The sequence below is a fragment of the Oncorhynchus mykiss genome, chromosome 9 (assembly GCF_057628025.1).
Source record: "Oncorhynchus mykiss isolate SJ-2025 chromosome 9, ASM5762802v1, whole genome shotgun sequence".
In the NCBI taxonomy this organism is placed as follows: Eukaryota; Metazoa; Chordata; class Actinopteri; order Salmoniformes; family Salmonidae; genus Oncorhynchus; species Oncorhynchus mykiss.
In genome coordinates this window covers 64,356,429-64,382,083 of record NC_143030.1, presented here as the reverse complement: position 1 = coordinate 64,382,083, position 25,655 = coordinate 64,356,429, and the positions used below count along the sequence as shown (strand labels likewise).

The 25,655-nt window shown below is 40.8% G+C and overlaps 1 protein-coding gene across 4 annotated transcripts; it reads left to right on the top strand.

Annotated features, from left to right (window-relative positions):
- Nucleotides 1-1,411: 1,411 nt before the first annotated feature.
- On the top strand, nt 1,412-19,723 carry LOC110532523 (ras-related protein Rap-1A). 4 transcript variants are annotated; one of them, XM_090185004.1, is made up of 10 exons: nt 1,412-1,889; nt 7,288-7,446; nt 11,041-11,149; nt 12,843-12,931; nt 13,053-13,121; nt 13,206-13,262; nt 13,509-13,649; nt 17,532-17,675; nt 17,863-17,981; nt 18,972-19,723. In XM_090185004.1, exons 4-9 carry the CDS (start codon nt 12,875-12,877, stop codon nt 17,950-17,952), a joined length of 558 nt encoding a protein of 185 aa, XP_090041130.1. In that variant the 5' UTR covers nt 1,412-1,889; nt 7,288-7,446; nt 11,041-11,149; nt 12,843-12,874; the 3' UTR covers nt 17,953-17,981; nt 18,972-19,723. The 4 variants fall into 4 exon arrangements, with proteins under 4 accessions (XP_090041130.1, XP_090041131.1, XP_090041129.1 ...); XM_090185003.1 differs by lacking the exon at nt 7,288-7,446 and having other exon boundaries at nt 1,729-1,889; XM_090185006.1 differs by lacking the exon at nt 11,041-11,149 and having other exon boundaries at nt 1,752-1,889.
- The last annotated feature ends 5,932 nt before the right edge of the window (nt 19,724-25,655 follow it).

The window sequence follows — 25,655 nt, the reverse complement described above, 5'->3', positions numbered from 1 at the left end:
TCTTTGCTTGACATCATGGGAAAATCAAAAGAAATATGAAATCAGCCAAGACCTCAGAAAAAAAATGTGTAGACCTCCACAAGTCTGGTTCATCCTTGCAAGCAATTTCCAAACGCCTGATCATCTGTACAAACAATAGTATGCAAGTATAAACACCATGGGATCACGCAGCCGTCATACCACTCAAGAAGGAGACACGTTCTGTCTCCTAGAGATGAATGTACTTTGGTGTGAAAAGTGCAAATCAATACCAGAACAACAGCAAAGGACCTTGTGAAGATGCTGGAGGAAACATGTACAAAAGTATCTATATCCACAGTAAAACAAGTCCTATATCAGCAAGGAAGAAGCCACTGCTCCAAACCCGCCATAAAAAAGCCAGATTATGGTTTGCAACTGCACATGGGGACAAAGATTGTACTTTTTGGAGAAATGTCCTCTGGTCTGATGAAACAAAAATAGAATTGTTTTGCCATAATGACTATCGTTATGTTAGAAGGAAAAAGGGGGATGCTTGCAAGCTGAAGAACACCATCCCATCCGTGAAGCACGGGGGTGGCAGCATCATGTTGTGGGGTGCTTTGCTGCAGGGGGGACTGGTGCACTTTACAAAATATATGGCATCACAAGGAAGCTAAATTATGTGGATATATTGAAGCAACATCTCAAGACATCAGCCAGGAAGTTAAAGCTTGGTTGCAAATGGGTTTTCCAAATGGACAGTGACCCCAAAGCATACTTCCAACGTTGTGGCAAAATGGCTTAAGGACAACAAAGTCAAGGTATTGGAGGGGCCATCACAAAGCCCTGACCTCAATCCTATAGAAAATCTGTGGGCAGAACTGAAAAAGTGTGTGCGAGCAAGGAGGCCTACAAACCTGACTCAGTTACACCAGCTCTGTCAGGAGGAATGAGAACAAAATTCACCCAGCTTATTGTGGGAAGCTTGTGGAAGGCTACCAAGTTGAACCATTTAAAGGCAATGCTACCAAATGCTAATTGAGTGTATGTAAACTTCTGACCCACTGGGATGTGATGAAAGTGGAAATAAATATTTCTCTCTACAATTATTCGGACATTTCACATTCTTAAAATGAAGTGGTGATCCTAACTGTCCTAAGGCAATGAATTTTGATTAGGAATAAATGTCAGGAATTGTAAAATACTGAGTTTAAATGTAATTTGCTAAGGTGTATGTAAACTTCCGACTTCAACTGTAGGTAGGAAAAGAATACAATGTATTCCCTTTTGAGATTTAATTTTAAGGTAGAAAAATGTGAAGCCCGTGAGAGTTCAGGTGGGCCTTTGCGCTTCAGCAAACAAAGGAAATGAGGGGTGCTGTGAAAGGGCTGTGTACTTGGGACTGAATGTCTGTTTGAACAAGTAGAGATGGTTTATTTCTGAGAACTCCAGTGGGAAAGTATGCTATCTAATTGCACGCTACAGCATTCTGCTTGCCCACATTATCCAAACACATTTCGTATGGCAGTAGGCCTACTTGATAACTATAGGCTATTTATTACTTTGTTGTATAGTTTTTGTCACAGTCCTCAGTTTATAATGTGGAGACCATGGCAACAAACTTGTAATCTCTTATTTAATAGTATTTGCACTCAGTGTGTGCATGGTCGCCAAAATACTCAGATGATCCATTTGGTTTTATGCCTGGACTACAACATTGTGAATACCCAGGTCGCCTTGAAACTACAGTAGTGTGCACCGTCCGTTGCCATTTATGGTTTGAGAGGTTAGCTAGGGAGTGACGTTTGTTAGGGAGTGACGTTCACAGTGCCGAACGAGGTTCATTGAAGTCTTGGTTGAAGTATATTTTCGACCTAGATTCATTGAAGTCAGCAACTCCAGTGAGGCGGCGGGGAGACCAAAACACGGTGAGTAACGATTATATCTGGCCATAACAAACGTTTTGGGCTAATCAATACGCCAATATAGATCGGTGAAAATGTTAGATCAGATGTCAGATGGCAAAGCAGGACAGCTAACTATGGTAGTTGCTCGCTAGTTACAGCAAAAGTCTAGGCCGGATGGAAGGGAGGCTAACGTTAGCGAGCTAAAGCAGCTAGTTACAACAGCTAGCATAACAAGCCGAAGGGAGTTGGCTGTAGCTAATTCGTCTTAGTTTACTAGCTATTTGGCAATTGATGGACATACCATTTAACAAGTTAGCCACTACATGGTTGGCTCACCCAGATCGTGGACTGTTAGCTAGCTGTAACTTTAAATCGGTCCAGGGTGGCAAACGTAGGGGTTAGCTTAGCTAAATAGCTAAGAAGGCAACTTCGAAAGCTAACTAAATAGTAACTTGGCTGGCTAAGTTAGATACAGATTGTTACACCAGATAATGCGATTTAACCAACGATTTTTGGTATCCAATACTGGGAGTTACAGGTTAGGTACTGTTTGGTGTGATACATAGAATTTCCTACCAAGTAAAGGAATAATCCACCCTAGAAATACAATCAATTTGATGAAAGCCTATGTTCAGTGGGTAAAAAAATGATCTCCATGATTTAACTTGTAAGTGGTCTGTTTGAAATCTTGTAGGAACTTGTCATATATATTCTTAACAAAAATATAAACACAACATGTAAAGTGTTTGATCCATGTTTTTTGAGCTGAAATAAAATATCCCAGAGATGTTTCATATGCACAAAAAGCTTTCTCTCAAATGTTGTGCCCAAATTTATTAGTGAGGATTTCTCCTTTTCCAAGATAATCCATCCATCTGACAGGTGTGGCATATCAAACAGCATGATCTTTACACAGTTGCACCTTGTGCTGGGGACAATAAAAGGCCACTCTAAAATGTGCAGTTTTGTCACACAACACAATTCCAATGATGTCTCAAGTTTTGAGGGAACGTGCAATTGGAATGCTGATTGCAGGAATGTCCACCAGAGCTCTTGCCATAAGCCGCCTCCAACGTCATTTTAGATAATTTGGCAGTACGACCAACCGGCCTCACAACTGCAGACCCAGTGTAAACTAATTCTGATTGGCAGGGCCTGGCTCTCCAGTGGGTGGGCCCCTGCCCTCCCAGGCCCACCCATGGCTGCGCCCCTGCCCAATCATGTGAAATCCATAGAATAGGACCTAATGAATTATTTAAATTAACTGATTTCCTTCTATAAACTAACTCAGTAAAATTGTTGTTTTATATTTTATTCAGAATACATGGTTCTCAATTTCCTCCTTAACTGTAGTTAATGGTGAGAAGGTGAAAAAAAACAGGAACAATTTGTGCTCTTTATGAAACACCACTTTCCACCACCATGCAAAAGTGGCTAATACCTAGGAATGCTAGTCCTGGATATTGCGTTCAGCCAATCAGGTTGCAGCAGTCTGTTTACCCCTAACATTAGCCACTAGCATGGCAATGGAAAATTGTTTCAAAAAGAAAGTATGCATATTTTCCTATTTCCTCTCCTTCTCGCCATTAAATCTACTTAAGGACGAAATTGACGCCTTAGCAGCCTGAATGGAGAATTATTTTAGGTACGAACCATCAATATTACTATCTGCCGGCCTTTAGGCTAGTTCTCGTCACTGGAGATAGGGGATAACACACTATCACATTTTAATAACGCTTTTTAAACAATTACCTGCTTTTCAGAACACCAAATCAGCTAATAAATGGTATTGGCATACTTGTCTAGAACACATCCATCCACCTCTATCGTCATGACAATGTATATATTTCGCTTAGATGTGCTCAATCTAAACAGTGTGTATCTGTGGGAACGGACCGTTGTTGCCATAACAACGTACTCTTGCACTCTGGGTGAGAGAGACTCCTAAATTGATAGTGCAGTTTGTTTAGGCGATTTTACAGCTAGCCAGCTACTTCATATGCGGATATTAACTGGTATTATTGTGTGTAGTTAAGTTTGCTACTTAGCTAGCCAGCCAGCCCAGAGAGAGCATTGCATTGTGGATTTAGTAGTTGACTTGAGCTGCAACAGATTTCCACAATTTTCACATGCTGCTACTAAACTTAACATTTGTTCACAAAAAATACGTAAAATTTTGCGCTATACGTGCAACACAGCATTCCTAAATTAGCTCACAGTGTCCGCTGTGTGGATCGAGCCGTCAAGCAGTCATTTGAAAGAGTTAACACAATTTCACCGAGACAACTCAAATGCGAAATCCATTAAAACCAAGATAATGGAATTTATTGCCCTTGGCAATCAACCGTTCTCTGTCGTGGGTGATGTTGGCTTTCGCCGACAATTCGAGCACCGGTTAACACTACCAAGTGCGCTATTTTTCCGATGTTGCCCTAACGGAGTTACACAGTAATAGCGTCACTGCTATTAGCTTCACGACACATACTATGGAACTCCGTTTGGGTCTTTGCGTGTCTCAAAAATTATACAGTAGCCATGTCAAAGCTGAACAAAAAAGTTAGCAAACACCAGCCACGAATGATGTTTACAATACCGCGTTGGTAATAACGCATAATTTGTTCGACCGTAACTTCTGGGTTATCTAGTTTTAGCTTGGTACCTAGTACCAATACAACCAGCCTGAAAACAATGACCAATACAAAAATGCAGTCATTTTCATTATTCTTAGCAATGATTTAGGAATCCTTGTGAGAAAGTATTAGCTTGTTTGCCACTTGTTGTTCGCCTATTGAACTTGAACTTCAGTTCATAAAAATAAATAGCTAGCCAGCTAACCCTGTTGGCCAAAGCTAATGTTATAAGCAGCCAGCTAGCTTCATCTGGCTAGTGAGGCTCGACCGGACCGGGTTATGTGTTGTGAAGCTAGCCACAATAAGGATTAGGCACAATAGTGGAATTTGCGGTTTGCCTTCAAAATAAAAGTATGTCATTGACAGTGATGCAAATGAATACGAATAGAATTATGCCAGACTTTTATTTTGAAGACTAACCGCAAATCCACTATTGTGGCTAATCCTTATTGTAGCTAGCTTCACATAGATGATCCAACCACCATTAATAAAATAAGAATAGTATTTTATAAATTAGGGTTATTTTAGATGACACCTAGCTATATAGTTAGCTAGCTAAATATATAGCTACTGAAACAGATTGTTCTTCCCCAAAAACATAGCAAAACGACATTGTTTAAATCCATGAGCTAGCTAGCTTTTTTTTATGACCAGCACTGTAGCACAAGCGCTGTAGCACTTTACGAGCATCATAGCATACGTATTGGCGAATCGTTGTGACGTATGAAATACGAGTGATAGCGTAATCAATGTGTAATAACTACGTAAAGAAATGTATGAACGCGTTAAATTATTATGCAACGTGCAGTCATATTCAGGTCCTGATTGGTCAACAAGCTTAATTGACACGCAAAGACCCAGGCGGTGTTCCATAGAAATCCTGGTTGAGAATGAAACCACTGAACAAATGAACAACAAAACAGCACAGCAAGTAAGTGAAAGAAATAGGTTTTGATGATGTTTTACTGGTAATGGGGACATACGTAAATGCGAACAAAATAACTTTATGGTCTGTGTGTGTGTATAACCGTTTATTTAACTAGGCAAGTCAGTTAAGAACAAATACTTATTTACAATGACGGCCTACCCCGGCCAAACAAGGACAACGCTGGGCGTATTGTGCGCCGCCCTATGGGAGTCCCAATCACTGCCGGATATGATACAGCCTGGATTTGAACCAGTGACTGTAGTGACACCTCTTGCACTGAGATGCAGTGGCTTAGACCGCTGCTCCCGTGTAACTATTTAACTGTACTAGAATGCTTAAGGCTGCAACATTTTTTTATATCGGTATCAGGGTTTTTTGCAAGGAAAATATTGGATATCAGTATCGGCCAAAAATGTCATATCTGTGCATCATTAGTAAATCAGTCAATTGAAATGAATTCATTAGGCTCTAATCTATGGCTTTCACATGGCTGGGAATACAGATATGCATCTGTTAGTCACAGAGACCTGTAGAAAAAAAGATAGGGGTGTGGATCAGAAAACCAGTCAGTATCTGGTGTGACCACCATATTCCTCATGCAGCACGACACATCTCCTTCGCATAGAGTTGATCAGGCTGATTTTGGCCTGTGGAATGTTGTCCCACTCCTCTTCAATGGCTGTGCGAAGTTGCTGGATATTGGCGGGAACTGGAACACGCAGTCGTACATGTCGATCCAGAGCATCCCAAACCTGCTCAATGGGTGACCTGTCTGGTTAGAACTGGGACATTTTCAGCTCCCAGGAATTGTTCAGATCATGGGGCTGTGCATTGTCGTGCTGAAACATGATGTGATTGTGGCGGATTAATGTGTATGATAATGAGCCTCAGGATCTAGTCACGGTATCTCTGTGCATTCAAACTGACACTGATAAAATGCAATTGTGTTCGTCGCCCATAGCTTATGCCTGCCCATACCATAACCCCAACGCCACCGTGGGGTACTCTGTTCACAACATTGACATCAGCAAACCGCTCGCCAACACATACTGTCTTCTGCCCACCACAGTTGAAACTGGGATTAATCTGTGACGAGCACATTTCTCCAGCATGCCAGTGGCCATCGACGGTTAGCATTTGCCCACTGAAGTCTGTTATGATGCTGAACTGCAGTCAGGTCAAGACCCTGGTGAGGATGACAAGCACGCAGATGAGCTTCCCTGAGACTGGCAGTTTGTGCAGAAATTCTTTGGTTGTGCAAACCCACCGTTTTATCAGCTGTCTGGGTGGCTGGTGTCAGACCATTCCGCAGGTGAAGAAGCCGGATGTTGAGGTCCTGGGCTGGCATGGTTAAATGTGGTCTGCGGTTGTGAGGCCGGTTCAACGTACTGCCAGATTCTCTAAAATGACAGAGGTGGGTTATGGTAGAGAAATTAACATTCAATTATTTTGCAACTGCTCTGGTGGACATTCCTGCAGACAGCATGCCAATTGTGCACTCCCTCAACTTGAGAAGTTTCACTTTTTTTTTATGACAACTGCACATTTGAGTGGCCTTTTATTGTCCCCAGCACAATGTGCAGCTGTACAATGATTATGTTGTTTAATCAGCTTCTTGATATGGCACATCTGTCAGGTGGATGGATTATCTTGGCAAAGGAGAAATACTCGCTAACAGGGATGTGAAAAAGTTGAGAAATACATTTTTTACATATGGAACATTTCTGTGATATTTTATTTCAACTCATGAAACATGACTTGTTTATATTTTTGTTCAGTATACAATAATTGTTTTGCAACATGAAAGTAATCCAACAATGTGTATGCCGCCATCTTGTCTATTTCGAATCTTCTCTCATAGGTTATGATCAAACGTAGCAGGCATAGAAGGATCCCTGAGCGGAGTCCCTACTTCTGTTTTTTTATGGGAAACTGAAGTTGGGTTGAAAATACTGTATCCCTGAAAACCAGAAACATCCGCTTTCTTCCGATTCCGTGGAGAGTGCATTGATCGAGACAGGTGAGTGTCATCATGACATGGTGCACTTTGGGGTGGAACCACCTGTCTCAATCAATGAGCGGGGAAAAATTTCAATGGAGAAGATGGCGACGTACACATTGTTTGATTACTTAATGGAGCAAAACATTTCTTTGTTTTAGTAACAAAGCCTTTTTTAAATTCAAATGCACCACCTGCAACTGGACACTGACATTTTAGAAGATGCATCTTTGGCAGAATCGAGAACAAAGCTAGTATTGCCAAGTAAAGGTTGGTAAAAATGTTGGGCTACACCAAACAGTACCTAACCTGTAACTCCCACTAATGGATAGGGCTGTTACGGTGACCGTATTACCGCCACACCGGTGGTCACGGGTAATGATGACAATCAAATTCCACGTGTCCGTTTAGTCAAGGTAATTAGGCTTCTCCAACTCTGATGCTGCTGATGGTCATTAGTAGCCTACCAAACCTGCTAACTGCCTGGTACTCAGCACTCTATTGTCCCTGTTTAGACAATTGCATGATAATGGTCCATTCTAAATCCAAACAAATTTCACACATATTATTAATATATGTAAAGATGAGATTAAGTCAAGAATAGTCTGATGGGTGACAATATTAGCCTTTCACTTGTGAATGATGGCTAGTTTAAGGCAAGAAATAGCACATGCCTTTTTTTGGTGTTTTTGTGACTTTAAAAATAATCATAGTCGCACACCTCATGTAGCCTAGCCCATAGGCTTATATGTTTTGTTAAGGTTTGTATCACAACTAAAGTTGCCAAATAACTTCTTAAAATGTAGCACATAATCTGCTTTACAACGGGTGTAGACCCTAACTGGCATACATGCGCAGTGCCTGAGTTTCAAGTTTGGAGAAGATCCTTTTCACCATATAAATGTACCTTTATAATAAAAGCACTACATGCATAATTGCAATTGCGGTCACTTTTGCTAATGGTGTGTTCATGCTAATGGTACATTTGCGCTTATAGCCTACTGCTATGTGCGCATTGCTGCCCTCTTAATGTGAAGAAATAGCCTAATAGTTTATCAACATTTTAAGCTAGACGTTCTGATTAGTTGCGTCAGGCTCATTGCATTAAAACAGTTTTTTTGATGCTAGTGGTCTGTTTGGAATATTTCTTTCTCGAATAGGTCAACTTTTGAACTATGGGGGGTAGTAGATTGACTTAGGCTTTTGCTGTATTTTAGGCCTACTCATATTGTTGGCTGACCAAGTAAATATGGACCGTTATTACATCGACTAACCTGTACCCCCGCACATTGACTCGGTACCAGTTCCCCCTGTATATAGCCTCATTATTGTTATTTTATCATTTTTTACTTTAGTTTATTTGGTAAATATTTTCTTAACTCTTTCTTGAACTGCACTGTTGGTTAAGGGCTTGTAAGTAAGCATTTCATGATAAGGTATACACTTGTTGTATTCGGCGCTTGTGACAAAGTTTGATTTGATTTTGGATAAGGACGCACGCGGTTGCGTCCCCGATGTCTGTCTTCACTTATAGCCTTAGATAAAGATCTGATCACGTGAAGAAGAGCCATGTGAGTGAGAGGTGCTTCGCCACGCAGCCCGAAGAAGGGAATTATAATTTATTATATTTAGCCCAAGGGCACACTGGCCGCAAAAGGCATGGATTCTCTTAGGGGGCATTATGGCCACACAAAGGGGGTGCAGCCGGGAAATTCGAGGCTTTATCATGTGCTTGTCAAATTGTGAATGAGAGACTGATGAAATGTGTACAGCCTGTGCAAAAAACAAAGCTGAGCTCCTGCCTTTTCATGCGACTTTATTCAAATCAATAGTCGCATCATGCAGCGATAGAATGTATTGAAAATCAAAACATATAACCCATCATTTGTATCACAACTAAAGTTACATAACTCTAAATTAAGCATATAGGAATACCTGTTTCTTTGTTAACCGCTCAACACAGTATAGCCACATGTGCGCACTCCCGCAAATCGTTTGAAGAAAATATCATTTTTATTTTATTCAGTTGTTCAATTCTATTCTTCATACTATAAAATAATGCCATGGAATTCGAAGCAAATCTTGTCTGCTAAATTAACTAGTGTAGACCACAGCCTTATTGTATATCCAGATCATAGCCTAACATAAGGACAACTTAAGCTCAGTGACTTTCAACGTGGCACCGTCATAGGATGCCACCTTTCCAACAAGTCAGTTCGTCAAATTTCTGCCTGCTAGAGCTGCCCTGGTTAACTGTATGTGCTGTTTATTGTCAAGTGGAAAGATCACCATGCGCAATGCCAACCGTCGGCTGGAATGGTGTGAACCTCGCCGCCATTTGACTCTGGAGCAGTGGAAACGTGTTCTCTGGAGTGATGATTCACCCTCTGGTTGTCCAACGGACAAATCTGGGAGAACGCTCGCTGCCACAATGCCTAGTGCCAACTGTAAAGTTTGGTGGAGGAGGAATAATGGCCTGGGGCTGTTTTTCATGGTTTGGGCTAGGCCTCTTAGTTCCAGTGAAGGGGAATCTCAATGCTACAGCATACAATGGCATTATAGATGATTCTGTGCTTCCAACTTTATTGCAACAGTTTGGGGAAGGCCCTTTCCTGTTTCAGCATGACCATGCCCCTGTGCACAAAGTGAGGTCCAACAGAAATGGTTTGAAGAGATTGTTCTGGAAGAACTTGACTGGCCTGCACCGAGCGCTGACCTCAACCCCATTGAACACCTTTGGGGTGAATTGAAATGCTGACTGTGAGCCAGGCCCAACATCAGTGCCCGACCTCCCTAATGCTCTTGGCTGAATGGAAGAAAGTCCCTGCAGCAATGTTCCAACATCTAGTGGAAAGCCTTCCCAGAAGAGTGGAAGCTGTTAGAGCAGCAAAGGGAGGGATAAACACCATGTTAATGCCCATGATTTTGGAATGAGATGTTCGACGAGCATTTGTCCACATACTTTCTGGCAAAGTAGTGTATGTAAATAGCAAGGGTGGCTAGTGTTGTCTTTTGAGAATTATGATTTGATGCATGACATGCCATTCAGGAGAACACCCATGTGCAATAAAAGCAAATAATTAACCACATTCCCATCAGGTGCCCCTTTGTATGCAGTTAAGATTGTCGAAAAGATGTTATCCATAGATAAAAAAATAATTGTCTCTCAATTTAGAGAACTCTAACATGTTTAAAGTGGCAAATGTTTTATAATCTGCCAGAAACTCTCTCACTCAGAAGTCTGAAAGAAGACAGGAATGATTTGGCTCTCTGACTGATAAGCAAAGTCAGCTTTTATGCAGTAAATTGCAGCTCAATTTTGAACAGAAATCTGAGTAAACACAGATAACCTTATGTTGCCCTTTCATTGGCACATTCTGCATGGGTTTCTTTTGTAGTCCTAACAATGGTCTGGTTTTCTTATCATTTAGGCCTTTTTCAAGTTAAGTGAGGATTTTGAGACCATATTGATGGTGATGAGTAATGTACGCCTACCGTTTGACAATGTTTTCCACTCCCTCAAAGTGCAGGCCTAAGATTATTTTCAAAAAGTGAACTGCAACTTATATATTTCTTCTGTCTTTTTCCTATCTTTGTGGGGATTCTCTGGCATAGCCTAAATCCTTTGGCTCCCACCACAGCCTCCACACCTGTGTGTCCTGGGAACTGCTAGCCTTCCCTCACCAGATGTAGTGGGGAGTTGTCGTTTCCAGCCTTGTACACGGTAGGTTATGTCCTGAAAGTGGGTGTTTTTGCTGGAAAATGAGTTTGTGCAGATACTATGCTATTAGGCTATATGCTGCTTGGGAATGATCAACTCGCATAGCGTTAGTAAAAAGAACAAAAAAAAGTTGTCTAGCTACAGGTTTTCAGTCCAGTTAACTGCTGTCTACTGTGTTAACTGGATCTGAACCCTCAATGACTTGCAATATTTCAAGAGGCTAGTGTTCTCACTGCCAGTGGGCATGGTGGATGTGCCAACATCCTGTCAACATGGAAACACTCTCCATATCAGCTGTGCTTTGCAGGAATTCTAAGATTGGGATTGACCATGTGAAGTTCTACAAGCATTTATTTGCTTAAGTGCTACTCCAGATGTGTTATCTCTAATCTGAAAGAGGCTACTAAAGGCTGTGGCCACGTCAGATATAAATGAAATGACATTTTGAAGCGTTTTTTTGCTGGCACTTTGTTTAGCATTCTTACTGCGTCTGTGGGTTCTAAGTGTGCTTCTAGATTGGAGCTGATATCGGAATCAAACACACACTGCCTTTCTTGATCTGGTCATTATTTTACATCAGTGGTCATTCTCTTACTCTAATCTCTGTCCTGTTTTCTATATGCACAACATTTTCACAGAGTGGGGTGTATTGCAATGGCCTGAGGATTGAATGGACCTTTAACATCCCTCATACTGCCCATCTGTCCATTGTAGGCTTGTGGTGCTGCTGTCCTTTGCAATTTGTTAGATTTGCGTAGTGGGTTAGGATTGTTTCTCTGCACATAAAATCAACATTTTCTCATGGAGTAGCTTTTGCCTTTGCTTGGTGGTTATCCCTATTTGACATAAGACATGTTGATTTATTGGTGGAAAAGATGCACGTTAAACACGTTGTTTCCAATATGGTCCCCAATGGAATAAGCACGATGCAGACAAAACCAAAATAGGTTTCGTGGCGATAATATTCTGGGGGGGGGGGGGGGGGGGGAGTGTGTCTCTCTTGGCAGGTGCCTCACATTTACATGGCTGGCTCCAAGAATATCAAGTCATAAATGCCTGACTGTTTTAAGAGTTTTATAATGTTGTGCTAATTTTACAAGCGCTACTTATCACTGTGCCAAGCTGATGGTGGCGACTCCTCGCCCCACACAGCCTGCTCCTAAGCATGCTAATGAGATTAAGCTATTTGTGGTACTGCGGCTATTACCCACCAACTCCATAGAGACTGAGCTGTGTGACAATTAGCATCAGCTCACTGTCACTTACTCAAGTGTTAAAGATGTAGTGCATAATCCCGAGGGTGGAACAAATCTCTGGGTTATTTTTGCTCTTGTCTATTTGTTTCCTTCTTTTGAAAAGGGAACATGGCCTCGTCATGTCAGCTGATGTCCTTGGGTAGTGGGTAGGATGGAGGGATTCTTTTTTTGGCAGAGGGAGAGGAGTTTCAGTTCCTGAATATGTGTTGTCAAAGGGATACCACAAGCAGAGCGTTATGTTCCGGCTGAGCTATGTATGAGTAGTTAGATAATGGGCAAGCTGAGGGGAATGAACAACTGCCAAATGTTACTTCTAGATCTGATGAAAGCTGAAAGACATTATTGGGTTCTCATCTGTGGCTGGCAATGTGTTTAATTTATATAAATAGTGACGTAAGTAGGCCTAACCAATGCTCTCTCTCTTGTCTCTCCTCTTGCAGACCTTTCTGCTGTCTAGTAAAGTAACCCCACCATGCGTGAATACAAGCTAGTGGTGTTAGGCTCCGGAGGTGTCGGCAAATCTGCACTGGTGAGTAGTGCCTTGCCTAAGTTTCAATTAAGGCATTCTGGGCGTAAGTGATTTGAGTGGGCATTTGCTTTTGAGAATTGATATCACTTATGTTCTTCTTTCCTTGCTTATTCTCTTCCAGACAGTCCAATTTGTACAAGGTATTTTTGTGGAAAAATATGACCCCACAATAGAAGACTCCTACAGAAAGGTATGCTGCCCTAAAGTTACTAAGAGCTCCATTGCCACCACTCAAGTGTCAAAATGGTACTAAACTTTACTCCCTCTCCCACAGCAAGTTGAAGTGGACGGGCAGCAATGCATGCTTGAAATCCTTGACACAGCTGGAACAGTAAGTAGAACATGTCCACGTTAGCCGTGGTAACAGATTGTATGACGGCAGTAAACGTTAGCCGTGGTAACAGATTGTATGACGGCAGTAAACGTTAGCCGTGGTAACAGATTGTATGACGGCAGTAAACGTTAGCCGTGGTAACAGATTGTATGACGGCAGTAAACGTTAGCCGTGGTAACAGATTGTATGACGGCAGTAAATATGACCAGTATGTCATGGAGTCTTTCGTCTGCTGTTTTACAGGAGCAGTTCACAGCAATGAGGGACCTGTATATGAAGAACGGTCAAGGCTTCGCTCTTGTATACTCCATCACTGCACAGTCCACGTTTAACGACCTACAGGACCTGAGGGAACAGATCCTGAGAGTAAAGGACACTGAGGATGTGAGTATTGTAACTATTCAGGGCTCAGTCACTGTCGTTGACACTGACACGTGACCCAAACCGGCTGCACGCGTGCTCCATTGTGCATAAATTTATATTGTCCCCCCACACTAAACGCGATCACGACACGCAGGTTAAAATATCAAAACAAGCTCTGAACCAATTACATTAATTTGGCGACAGGTCGAAAAGCATTAAACATTTATGGCAATTTAGCTAGCTGGCTTGCACTTGCTAGCTAATTTGTCCTATTTAGTGAGCTTGCTGTTGCTAGCTAATTTGTCCTGGGATATAAACATTGAGTTGTTATTTTACCTGAAATGCACAAGGTCCTCTACTCCGACAATTAATCCACACATAAAACAGTCAACTGAATTGTTTCTAGTCATCTCTCCTCCTTCCAGCCTTTTTCTTCTCTTGACTTTATATTGTGATTGGCAACTTTCATAAATTAGCTGCATTACCGCCACTGACCTCGTTCGTCTTTCAGTCACCCACGTGGGTATAACCAATGAGGAGATGGCATGTGGGTACCTGCTTCTATAAACCAATGAGGAGATGGGAGGGGCAGGACTTGCAGCGCGATCTGTGTCACAAATAGAACTGATTTCGATTTTAGCCCTTGGCAACGCAGATGCTCGTTGGCGCGCGCAAGCAGTGTGGGTGCAATAATTTAATAATATAGACTTCTACATTTATTTTGCAATGTGGGTATAACCACGTAATAGAAGTCAGTTCTATTTGTGACGCAGATAGCACTGCAAGTCCTGCCTCTCCCTTCTCCTCCTTGGTGTAGTCAGCCTGGGAGGATGTGAGTATTGTAGCTATTCAGGGCTCCGTCACTGTCGTTGATGTGCTTCCAACACTTAGGCCTTGTTGTCAATGCATTTATTACAGCTGTTACGATCACTATGATTTGTATGCAGTTATGTTCTAAAGTGCCTTCATAAATTATTCACACATTTACTTTTTCCACACATTTTGTTGTTACAGCCTGAATTTAAAATGAAAAAAATTTAGTTTGTGTCACTGGCCTACACACAATACCCCATAATGTCAAAGTGGAATTATGTTTTTAGAAATGTTTACAAATTAATGTAAAATCTGAAATGTCTTAAGTCAATAAGTATTCAAGCTCTTTGTTATGGCAAGCCTAAACATTAAAATAAATTTGCATGGATTATGTGTGCAATAAGTGTTTAACATGATTTTTGAATGACTATCTCATCTCTGTATCCCACACATAATTATGTGTAAGGTCCCTCATTCGAGCAGTGCATTTCAAATGACAGATTCAACCACAAAGACATGGGATGTTTTCCAATGCCTCGCAAAGAAGGGCGCCTATTGGTAGATGGGTACAAGTAAAGAAAGCAGACATTGAATATCCCTTTGAGCGTGTTGACGTTATTAATTACACTTTGGATGGTGTATCAATTCACCAAGTCACTATAAAGTTACAGGCGACCTTCCTCACTCAGTTGCCGGAGAGGAAGGAAACTGCTTAGGGATTTCACTGAGGTCAATGGGGACTTTAAAACAGTTAGAGTTTAATTGCTGAGATAGGAGAGAACTGAGGATGGATCAACATTGTAGTTACCCCACAATCAAATCAAAGTTTATTTGTCACGTGCGCGGAATACAATAGGTGTAGATCTTACAGTGAAATGCTTACTTACAGGCTCTAACCAATAGTGCAAAAAAGGTATTAGGTGAACAATGGGTAAGTAAAGAAATAAAAACAACCGTAAAAAGACAGTGAAAAATAACAGTAGCGAGCCTATATACAGTAGCGAGGCTACATACAGACACCGGTTAGTCAGGCTGATTTGAGGCAGTATTTACATGTAGATATGGTTAAAGTGACTATGCATATATGATGAACAGAGAGTAGCAGTAGCGTAAAAGAGGGGGTGGCAGGACACAATTCAACCCGGTTAGCCAATGTGCGGGAGCAATGGTTGGTCGGCCCAATTGAGGTAGTATGTACATGAATGTATAGTTAAAGGGACTATGCATATATGATAAACAGAGAGTAGCAGCATAAAAGATGGGTTCGGGGGGGGGCACACAGTGCAAATAGTCCGGGTAGCCATTTGATTACCTGTTCAGGAGTCTCATGGCTTGGGGGTAAAAACTGTTGAGAAGCCTTTTTGTCCTAGACTTGGCACTCTGGTACAGCTTGTCATGCGGGAGTAGAGCGAACAGTCTATGACTGGGGTGGCTGGGGTCTTTGACAATTTTTAGGGCCTTCCTCTGACACCTCCACTGCAAATCTACCATTCCAATGTTGTACTTGCTATATTGTATTTACTTTGCCACCATGGCCTTTTTTTGCCTTTACCTCCCTTATCTCACCTCATTTGCTCACATCGTATATAGACTTATTTATACTGAATTATTGATGGTATGTTTGTTTTAATCCATGTGTAACTCTGTGTCGTTGTATGTGTCGAACTGCTTTGCTTTATCTTGGCCAGGTCGCAATTGTAAATGAGAACTTGTTCTCAACTTGCCTACCTGGTTAAATAAAGGTTAAATAAATAAATAAAACCTACCCTCTGTTGTGCCTTGCGGTCGGAGGCCGAGCAATTGCCATACCAGGCAGTGATGCAACCAGTCAAGATTCTCTCAATGTTGCAGCTGTAGAAACTAAATCTTTTTAGTTTCCTGAGGGGGAATAGGCTTTGTCGTGCTTGGCTTTGTGTGCTTGGACCATTCTAGTTTGCTGTTTGAGTGGACACCAAGGACCTTGAAGTTCTCAACCTGCTCCACTACAGCCCCGTCGATGAGAATGGGGGAGTGCTCGGTTCTCCTTTTCCTGTAGTCCACAATCACCTCCTTAGTCTTGCTTATGTTGAGGGATAGGTTGTTATTTTGGCACCACCTGGCCAGGTCTCTGACCTCCCTATAGGCTGTCTCATCGCTGTCGGTGATCAGGCCTACCACTGTTGTGTGATCTGCAAACTTAATGATGGTGTTGGAGTCGTGCCTGGCCGTGCAGTCGTGGGTGAACAAGGAGTACAGGAGGGGACTGAGCACGCACCACTGGGGGGCTCCAGTGTTGAGGATCAGCGTGGCTGATGTGTTGCTACCTACCCTTGCAGAGGGAGGTGTTTAGTCCCAGGATCCTTAGCTTAGTGATGAGCTTTGAGGGTACTATGGTGTTGAATGCTGAGCTGTAGTCAATGAATAGCATTCTCACATATGTGTTCCTTTTGTCCAGGTGGGAAAGGGCAGTGTGGAGTGCAACAGAGATTGCATCATCTGTGGATCTGTTTGGGCGGTATGCAAATTGGAGTGGGTCTAGTGTTTCTGGGATAATGGTGTTGATGTGAGCCATTACCAGCCTTTCAAAGCACTGCATGGCTACGGACATGAGTGCTACGGGTCTGTAGTTATTTAGGCAGGTTGCCTTTGTGTTCTTGGGCACAGGGACTATGGTGGTCTGCTTGAAACAACATGTTGTTATTAGACTCAATCAGGGATATGTTAAAAATGTCAGTAAAGACATCTGCCAGTTGGTCAGCACATGCCTGGAGCACACGTCCTGGTAATCCATCTGGCCCCGACACCTTGTGTATGTTGACCTGTTTAAAGGTCTTACTCACGTCGGCTACGGAGAGCGTGATCACACACTCGTCCGGAACAGCTGATGCTCTCATGCATGTTTCAGTGTTGCTATCCTAAATGACAGTGAGAAGCAATCCTGTACAGATATTGGGGGAGCATGTCAGAGAAGATGGTGGCTCATGCAGAGTTTGTACATGATTTGATTCATTGTCACATTATGGAGACTGATATGGCTTATATTTTTGTTTTGAAAATAATGAGTAAAGAACTGTCAACATCTTCCCTCTATTTCTCCCTATTTTGTATCAGGTCCCCATGATCCTGGTAGGCAACAAGTGTGACCTGGAGGATGAGCGTGTGGTGGGCAAAGAGCAGGGACAGAACCTGGCCAGACAGTGGAACAACTGTGCCTTTCTAGAGTCCTCCGCTAAATCAAAGATCAACGTTAATGAGGTAAGTCCCACTGCTTTCACTTCCAGTCACCTGGACTGAATTAAAGTGTTTTATATCTCTTAGTTGAAAGGAATTGCAACAACAACAAAAAAGTAATTATTGTCAAGTTAACAAGTGTGATTATCTGGAGCCTATGACAGAGTTAGTTAATGCATCTCTAACTACCAGCTCCTTTGCTCCTATTTAGATTTTCTATGACCTGGTCAGACAGATCAATAGGAAAACGCCGATAGAAAAGAAGAAAGCAAAGAAGAAGTCAAATTGCACACTGCTCTAAAGTTCTTACTTGCAGCAGCTCTGAGCCAGGTGAGATCCTGAACCTGTATGTATTATGTTTTTTTACTGAGTCTAATTTGATCATAATCCCATGCGTATGTACTTGCATTATTATTTTTGCTTTCTAGCAGAATAACCCAAGTTCTTCATAGTTACGCATTCCATGTGCAATTGCTCTCACATGGAGTGTACTCTCCCCTACGTATTCATTTGGACAGTGAAGCTAAAACCTTTTAATATGGCTCTATACTCCAGAATTTCGGATTTGAGGTCAAATGTTTTATTAGGCGACATTAAAGAATGTCACCTGTTTATTTGAGGGTATTTTCATCTGTTTTGCAGTTATGAAATTAATGCACTTTGTTTCTAGTGTGCCCCCCCCCCCCATTTGAAAGTGTCATAAGTATTTGGACAAAGTCACTTAGTGTATTACATTTAGTAAAAAGTTTAGTATTTGGGCCCATATTTCTAGCACGCAATGACTACATCAAGCTTGTGACTCATTTTTTTGGGGGGTATGATATTTATGTCTCTAATTTTCTCACTCGTCATTCATGATTATCTGTAGTCACGTTAGCAATGCAGCCACATTAATGTAGAAGTGTTCAGAAACATTCTTATTTACATTGACTCAAGATGACAATACATTATTTACCATTCATTTCTATTGGGCACAACATAATCTGAAACACAACCAAAACAAACTGCAAATGCATCCAACACGTTTGTAAAGTCACAAGCTTGATTTAGTCATTGCGTTGTTAGCAATATGGGACCAAATACTAAACTTTTGACTATATTTAATACACTATAAGTGAATTTCATGACACAAAATGCTAACCTGCAAATTAAAGGTGGCATTCTGTATTGTCGCCACATAAAACATTCTCTCAAATCCAAAATACTGGCGTATGGAGCAGAAATTCTAAGTTTTAGCTTCACTGTCCAAATAAATACGAATGGGTGTGTAAATCAAAGCACCTCTGGACTACCATTCCTCTGTGTCTCTATTACCTGTAGGAAACTGAATTACACAACTGTTGCCCATTTGGAAGGTGCCAGCATTCCAAGACCTTTCAACAACATTTGGAGAAGTTTGACAAAGGCAGACAAGTAATTCTCTTCCTCACCACTCTAATAATGGAGGATTATTCTTCTTGGATACTCTTCTCTGCTTCTTAATGGTTACAGACCTTTTTCTCTTTTTTTAGTCTTTTTTTTTGTCAATGAGTCAGCCTTGTGATGAAGAGTTTTGCCTTTCCCCTGTTTTGGAAATTACAATTTAAAAGAAGAGACCACCATGCGGATTTGGGGAATTAGGTTGTTTTGATTGCAAATATTGTCAGATATTCGGCACATTTCAAATGACAAAACTTTTGCAAAATACATCATGGGAAATGTTGGCCTTTTTCATTACCATACCCTTCTGCACTAATTGTGTCTACAGTAATGCATCAATGTCCATATGTTTTCTTTCTCCTACTTTTAAGTACTTTTATTCATCAAATAACATATTTCCTAAGTGACTTTGTTTTATGGGAAGCTGTAAGGCTTTCATATTTCCCATAATATATTCTGATTACTTTTTTGCATAATGAAGCTGTGGAAAATGTATATTTTATAGAATGGGGGAAATGAAGAGACTTGATTTATTTGTCTTGAGGCTGAAAATATATTGTACTAAAAACCAACTCTAATATTGCTTCTTGTTACCCTGTCACAAAAGATTTTCCAGCTTTTATGAATGATTAAATTTTAGTACATTTTCATTATAATTTGTCAATGCCTTTTTTATTCCTCTACATAATAGTAATTAAGTCAAAAGGTCAATCTGAAATGAACATGCTCTCTCTCAATAAAAAAATACAAGTGCAAGTGTGTTACCCAAACTCAGTCCTGGGGACCCCAAGGTGTGCATGTTTTGTTTTTTGCCCTAGCACTATACAGCTGATTCAAATAATCAACTCATTATTAAGCTTTGATTATTTGAATCAGCTAGCTGTGCAATGCTATGGCAAAAAACTAAACGTGCACATGTTTGGGTCCCCAGGACTGAGTTTGGGAAACACTGGTTTAAACAGGTGTGTGGTGTGAAATGGATTGTTTTTCAGTGTTTGTAGAGTCTGGTCTCGGGACTACAGTGTCTTGGTCTCGGATCCATTTAAACACGGTCTTGGACAATGAGGACATGTAATTTATTTTGAGAGCAGACGAGACCAGGGACCTCATTTATAAGTTATAAATGTATGCATGGGTCATTTCTGGAAGACCTGCGCACGCACAAATATTGAGATTCATAAACTTGGCGCAAGATCAGCCCTGTTCTAAAACTGTGTGAATGAGCATTATAACCACCTGAAAAACACCCATCATTCACCTTTTTATGGTGATTATGGAGCCCCACAATGCAGGTGTCATAATACCCATAACCTAGCAGTCAAAACGAAATGGTTGCAATCGTTTTTCCACCATACATTTTTCCCATAGGGGATTTTAGAAACACTTGAAATAAGGGCTGTGTTATGTGATATCTTACCCTGGCGTGATGTTTTGATAACCATGTAAATCTCTCTCAAACAAGGTGACTTTTATCCATATATTCTGCTCTATTTACTCTGATTAGAAAATGCTAATTAGCTTCAACATAGACATGCAAAACTACAAGCTCCTGCACCTCATCTCTAACTGACACCTTTGCTAACAGCTATTGTCAATTTAAAACGTGCACAAAACAGTCCACAGAATTGTCAATTGAAAGAAATGTTGCCAATGTATTAATTAATAAATTTAGCTAACAGTTAATCCGGAGATTCTTACCTTTTGTCTGGCAGTCTCTTCCAGATATTCATGGCGTTTGTGGTTCTTTATGATGGCCACATACGCAGCTAATTAGCATTTCTTTTTGGGTGGGGGTAAATCCAGGCCATTATATATTGATAAAAAGGCACCTTGTCCTAGAGATATTTACACGGCTATCAAAACTACATGAAACACAGCCCTTATTTGAAGTGTTTCTAAAATCCCCTATGGGAAAAATGAGTTGTGGAAAAACGATTGGAACCATTTCCCTGTTTGACCGCTAGGTTTTACAGGTATTTTGACTCATACTGTGGTACTCTATAACGCCCTTCTTTGCTGTATACTTTGGAAGTATTGGAATTAGGCTGAGACATCTTAAAGGAAATAGTAATGGCAAACTTGATCAAATGTCTTTGGAGGTTGCAGAATGTTTGCGTTGCAGATACATTTGCTGTATCTATCTCTGAAAAACACACACAGTTTTGGACCTGTAAACAGATCGTTTGCATTCAAAAATGTTTTGCATTTACTTTTTCCCAAACCTAAATATACTGCACTGCCCGCGAATTCTAAAACATTTTCTACTGGGAAAAATGTAAACTACTACTTGCAGTGGCAGCCTACACACTTCGTTGTGAAAGATCAACTGTCTGTTCACCTGTCAAATTATCGGCTGCATAGAGCAAAAACAAATTATAATAGTTTATATAATAGGTCCAATTAAATGAGATGCGGATAGTAATTTGTTGTATGCTACTTCGTGAATGTGAACTCATCATAGCCAGAAAAGGTGAGGAATTTATTCTGCAATGGTTATGTATATTTATTATGTATTTTGTTTATAAATGAAATACTGTGTACTCGAGAAATGTGACATGACAGTATTCAAGAGGCCTACAAAGAACAGACGGTTCACTTTTTTCAATCGTTAAACTGCACATCAGATCGCATTGAGCAAAATACTTGAAATAGCTTATCTATTAAATGAGAGATAGGAGGAATGGTCGCCTATCCTAACTTGTTTTATAGGCATTGAAACTATTTTGCGAGGCATTGAAACTATTTTGCCTATTTCTAATTATTTTAGAGTCCAAAGATAAAATAAATAGGCCTAGAATTTTGCTCTTCTCATCAACAGGAAATGTTTGCATATTATTATATTTAGCTACCTGTTTTTTTGTTATGAATAACAGTAAATCTTGGTGGGGCAAAAAAAAAATGTTATCCAAGCCAGCAATGCCACGACAACACAGCACTAAACAATACAATAATTGCACTATAACGGTGACAAACGGTGCCCACAAAATGTCACGTGCCTACAGTATTGGCCAAAAGTTTTGAGAATGACACAAATATTAATTTCCACAAAGTTTGCTGCTTCAGTGTCTTTAGTTATTTTTGTCAGATGTTACTATGGAATACTGAAGTATAATTACAAGCCATAATTACAAGTGTCAAAGGCTTTTATTGACAATTACATGAAGTTGATGCAAAGAGTCAATATTTGCAGTGTTGACCCTTTGGATTCAAGACCTCTGCAATCCGCCCTGGCATGCTGTCAATTAACTTCTGGGCCACATCCTGACTGATGGCAGCCCATTCTTGCATAATCAATGCTTGGAGTTTGTCAGAATTTGTGGGTTTTTGTTTGTCCACCCGCCTCTTGAGGATTGACCACAAGTTCTCAATGGGATTAAGGTCTGGGGAGTTTCTTGGCCATGGACTCAAAATATCGATGTTTTGTTCCCCGAGCCACTTAATTATCACTTTTGCCTTATGGCAAGGTGCTCCATCATGCTGGAAAAGGCATTGTTCATCATCACCAAACTGTTCCTGGATGGTTGGGAGAAGTTGCTCTCGGCTGATGTGTTGGTACCATTCTTTATTCATGGCTGTGTTCTTAGGCAAAATTGTGAGTGAGCCCACTCCCTTAGCTGAGAAACAACTCCACACATGAATTGCCTCAGGATGCTTTACTGTTGGCATGACACAGGACTGATGGTAGCGCTCACCTTGTCTTCTCCAGACAATATTTTTTCCGGATGCCCCAAACAATCGTAAAGGGGATTCATCAGAGAAAATGACTTTACCCCAGTCCTCAGCAGTCCAATCCCTGTAACTTTTGCAGAATATCAGTCTGTCCCTGATCTTTTTCCTGGAGAGAAGTGGCTTCTTTGCTGCCGTTCTTGACACCAGGCCATACTCCAAAAGTCTTCGCCTCACTGTGCATGCAGATGCACTCACACCTACCTGCTGCCATTCCTGAGCAAACTCTGTACTGGTGGTGCCCCGATCCCGCAGCTGAATCAACTTTAGGAGATGGTCCTGGCGCTTGCTGGACTATCTTGGGCGCCCTGAAGTCTTCTTCATAACAATTGAACCGCTCTCCTTGAAGTTTTTGATGATCCGATAAATGGTTGATTTGGATGCAATCTTACTGGCAGCAATATCCTTGCCTGTGAAGCCCTTTTTGTGCAAAGCAATGATGACGGCACGTGTTTCCTTGCAGGTAACCATGGTTGACAGAGGAAAATCAATGATTCCAAGCACCACCCTCATTTGAAGCTTCCAGTCTGTTATTCGAACTCAATCAGCATGACAGAGTGATCTCCAGCCTTGTCCTCGTCAACACTCATACCTGTGTTAACGAGAGAATCATTGACATGATGTCAGCTAGTCCTTTTGTGGCAGGGCTGAAATGCAGTGGAAATTATTTTGGGGGATTCAGTTCATTTGCATGGCAAAGAGGGACTTTGCAATTAATTGCAATTCATCTGATCACTCTTCATAATATCCTGGAGTATATGCAAATTGCCATCATACAAACTGAGGCAGCAGACTTTGTGAAAATTAATATTTGTGTCATCCTCAACTTTTGGCCATGACTGTACATAACGCTGTTCCATTAGCAGAGCTTTCTTTTCAGCACCATTGCGTGAATCCTTACCACACCGCTACACCTGGCTATCAGGAGAGCCTTGTCTGGCAGCTAAACAGTTATTATGCCTCATTTACTGCCTTTTCTAAAAACATAGCTGATATGGCTGACTTGCTTAAACAAATGTGGCTTCTACTGACTACCGAGATGTACAAACTATGGCATAAGGGAACGATGAGCAGATAAGATGCAATGAGCAAGCTAAGATGAACGTAGTCAATATAACTATTTGTTCAGAACTTTTAAAATGTACAGTAATAGAATTCAGAACATGGACCATTCTTACCATATTCTCCCTGTACACCAAGTCAGAACCGTAGGATAAATAAAGGGGGCATATAAGCAGACAATGAAAGCTCTTACAATATTTGATTATGACATTTCTCTAAAACAGACTATAGGTTACATGTGCACCACCACCGACTCAGAACAGTAGACTATGTTATGTGGGGGAAATTGACCAAATTATTAGGGTGAGGCACATGGGCTTCTAGCAGTTTACTACACAACATACACTTAGTATTACTTTCTCAGCTACAGTATACATGTCTCCCTGGCATATTACATAATTCATGCAGCAGCATACAATACATTTTTGGACTCGCCTTGTTGTGCTGTCCTTCTAGTGGGCAAATTTTGTCATCAAAGTCTGGCGTTCTCTGGATTTATGGTGCTTTTAAGACAACTGGAAACTCAGAAAAAACAAGGCTGAATCAAGACATCAGTGATCTTCATGTCGGAGCTCTAGAAAGAGCACTGAGTTCCCGACTTGGAATTCTGAGTTGGATGACCGTTTAAAATGTATTTTCCCAGTCTGAGCTCTTTTTTCCTCCCAGTCTGAGCTCTTTTTTCCTCCCAGTCTGAGATTTCCCAGTTCCGAGTTGTTTTGAATGCGTCAGAAGTCATGCTGGATTGACAGCATGGCCAATGTATTTGACCTTTTCTGGCCCATGGTGTTGCATGTGAATATTTATGCTTTTAAACTTGGAAAATAAACCCTTAAACCCAGACTTGGACCACACATCCTCTCCACTGAATAGCAGGCTAGTGATTGCTTTGCAACGCTTGCAGTTAGCCACTGATTCCTTCCAAACCACTCATTGTTGAATTTGCGATTTCCAACTTGTTGTGTAATGTTTATGTCCAATGGCGGATGAGCACCGATACATTTTATCTAGAATTTCTCTTCATATGAAAATCATTGAAAACGATTTGCCCAAGTAGATTGTCAACTTGATTCATGATGATGAATGCTTGTCTAGCTTGCTAGTTAATATTTTTGAGAGTATGATGTTGACATGATCAGTCCAATCAAAGCTAACGTAGGGAAAACGTGATTTGACGTCATTTTATCTGGGACCAATGACCTTGAGTCTTCTTGGATGGGCACTTCTTTATTTAAAGTTTTATTAAGTTTTCTTATTTTTCAATCAACCAACAAAACACATTCACAGATGTGACAGACTTTAAAAAAGAATAATAACTAACAATAATAAAAAATAATTATAATAATAAACAAAAAAACCTTGCAACAGCACTATCAAGGTTCTTATTAGCTATTTACAGCCTTAGCTGAGATGACAAGCAAATAATTAGTTTTTACAGCACCTTACACAACATGTATCTGCTCATTTCCCTAATCACCCCCTTCACTCTGTCCAATTTCAAATATAGTTGAGTAGTGGAGACCAGAGTCTATCAAACTTGGGCTGTCTCTTGCAGAGGTCATAAGTGAGATTTTCAAGAGGAAGAAAGTCAACAATCTGGTCAATCCACATTATAAATGTAGGAGAAGTATTAGAAGCCCACAATAGAATAATACATTTTTTAGCAAAGTATGTGATAGTCATAAACACATTTTCTCTGTCAGGATCAAGAACAAAGTCCTGCTGGGCATTAAGAAGATCGAGACACGGGGTCATGTTAAACTGAACATCTAGTATTTTCTGTGCAGCAGTATGTATAGA